The sequence below is a fragment of the Cottoperca gobio genome, chromosome 19 (genome assembly GCF_900634415.1).
Source record: "Cottoperca gobio chromosome 19, fCotGob3.1, whole genome shotgun sequence".
In the NCBI taxonomy this organism is placed as follows: domain Eukaryota; kingdom Metazoa; phylum Chordata; class Actinopteri; order Perciformes; family Bovichtidae; genus Cottoperca; species Cottoperca gobio.
In genome coordinates this window covers 20,727,115-20,729,614 of record NC_041373.1, presented here as the reverse complement: position 1 = coordinate 20,729,614, position 2,500 = coordinate 20,727,115, and the positions used below count along the sequence as shown (strand labels likewise).

At 38.2% G+C, this 2,500-nt stretch overlaps 1 protein-coding gene across 1 annotated transcript in view; it reads right to left on the bottom strand.

The window, feature by feature from the left end:
• LOC115024915 (hepatic leukemia factor-like) overlaps positions 1-2,500 on the bottom strand; it is an 8,359-nt gene that overhangs the window by 5,214 nt on the left and 645 nt on the right. Inside the window, 1 exon segment of the mRNA XM_029456779.1 lies at positions 163-501. Coding sequence (XP_029312639.1) covers positions 163-501 — 339 coding nt within the window.

The window sequence follows — 2,500 nt, the reverse complement described above, 5'->3', positions numbered from 1 at the left end:
GTTTTGAATGGAAATAGAATTTTTCTCCTTGTAAAGTTCCTTTCACTTCTATGCTGACGACACCCTGCTTTATCTTTCTCGAGCTGAATGAAACTAAATGAAGCCAAACAACTATTTACAAAATATAGAAATTAATGTTAAACAACGGCAGCATTGTGTCACCTGCTCTCGCGGTGCTGCTGTGCAGGCAGTTCGGCGAGATGACGCGGTTGCTGAGGTCCATCCCTGAGGGCGTCGACGTGGGCGGGGCTCGGGACAAGACTGGCGGCCGGCGAGGCGGAGCGTGTGGTTGGTGCTGGCTGTGGTTGTGGTGGTGCTGGGAGGGGTTGGAGTGGATACCGTTCTCAGTCAGGAACTCTTCCAGATCCATGTACTCCAGCTGGAAGGTGTCTCCATCGTAGGGCAGCGTCTTGTCCCACAGCGTGGGGCCCAGGAAGGCTGACTGGGGGACGCTGCGCTCCTCCTCCAGGTTCTTCTCCTTCTCCTGCTCTTTGCTGAAAGCTGCAGGAGGACAAAAGAAATGAATCAGTCGGTACAATAAAAAACATAAACACATTTTAAACATGGCTGTTCCTCAAGTCCGATGTTTGTCTTCCCTTAGTTCCTCTCATGACGGGAGCTGAGTGTTGTCTTTCTGTTTTATTCTGTAGAACACCTGATGTTTTATTTGCTGGTGTTTCACGCCACGTTACATTATTTACCAGGAGTTTAACGCCTTTGGATATTTTTGTATATCTTTAAAGACGAAATTAATTAATGTTGGTAATGGCCGAGGGCGCTCGCAGACACGTGGATGACAACAATTGCATCACAAGGACTAAAGTGGACCCTGACGGACACGGAAAGTATAAAGGAGCTTTTATTTGCTATATCCAGTTTATCCCTGGTAATCATTTTCCTGAAAGTTAACATAAAATTATTTCCATGCTATTATGAAATTTGAGCTGCAGCTGAAAGTAAACAACAGCGTCTCAAAATCTGAGACGTTTCCCAAGAGGACCGTGGTGAAAAGCATAAACAAGAGGCATTATGGGTATTTAGGGACAGTTACAAAGGGTGTGAACTACGGGTAAACTATGGCGTGTCCCTGAACGCAACACTGAACTATCAGCTCCAAAAGCTGACCTCTGACCTTCCCACGAACAGACGCATCTTTCACACAGGAGTCAATAATTTTGTTAAATATTAATATTCATTCTGACATGCTTCTGCCTTCAGTTGGTCACCAACTGGTAAAGTATGTAACGAAGTATGTACTCAAGTTTTGAAGTACTTGTACTACTTTATACTTTTACTCCACTACATGTATTTGACTTTATAAGGAATAAAGCTGCTGCACTACACTGCTAATGTACACAGTAGTACACAAAGTACAACTTTAAAACGCTCTTACATGTGTTGCTGAAAAAAACTGAATAATATAATATTCAATAAAGAATATTAATCTTTAAAAGGAGAAATTCTGCATTACTGTTGCTGATAAAACATCTGTACTTTTACTTAAGTAACCTTTTGAATATAGGTTTTCTTTTAACTTATACTTGAGTATATTTAGACTACTTAAGTAAAGTACTTCTTCCGCCCCTACGTTTATATATATTTATATATCATAATTATATTACTGCTCTGCTGGAAATACATAATAAATGCGATGAGTCGATAATAAATTCACATTTAAAGGCAGAAATGTCTTTAAAGTGTGTTTTCAGCCTTAGATCTGGAGATTTGCAGTTTTTCTGTTTTATATGAAATGAAAGCGACAGAACAATTTAAAGACGTCACACTTTAGACTCGGAGGAACTGGGACCGACATCTTTCTCTATTCTAGACACCAAACTATTAATGTAAAGAATCATCTGCAGATGAATCCAGAATGAAAATAATTCTATATTATTATAATTATATAATAATACATAATTCTACAGTAGGTTTTCCTTTATTATCTTTATGTTCTGACATTTGAAAGCTCAGTTCTGTTTGTCTACAGATGAAAAGTTTCCTTCAGCTCCAAAAGCTTAAATATTTAGACTGAAATATACTTTATATAAATATACACAGTATAAGTACTGCACTTAAGTACACACTTGAGATACTTCAGTGTTTGCCTTTAATGCCACTTTCTGCTTAATATGCACAATAATTATTTGAAAGCGTTGGTTATTTTACAGTTTATCACAAAACAGCTGAAACAATGAGCAGAAGTCATTTTGAATGCAAAACACAGCAAACATTTCCTGGTTGCAGATTCACTATATGAGGATTTGATGCTTTTTAATAAATTAATAAATGCTTTTTAAATAGTTTTGAGGTTTGGACTTTGTTTGGAGAAAACAAAGCATGCTTTAATATGAATGCATGAATATTAAACTGTCACAGGGGAAATGTCTGCACACTTTCTGGCACTGTTGTATTTTTACAGTACTTGTCCTGCAGTAGAGACTCTGTATCCTTCCTTCTGCATATATAAACACGAACAGTAATAAGCCTCGATATGATCTGT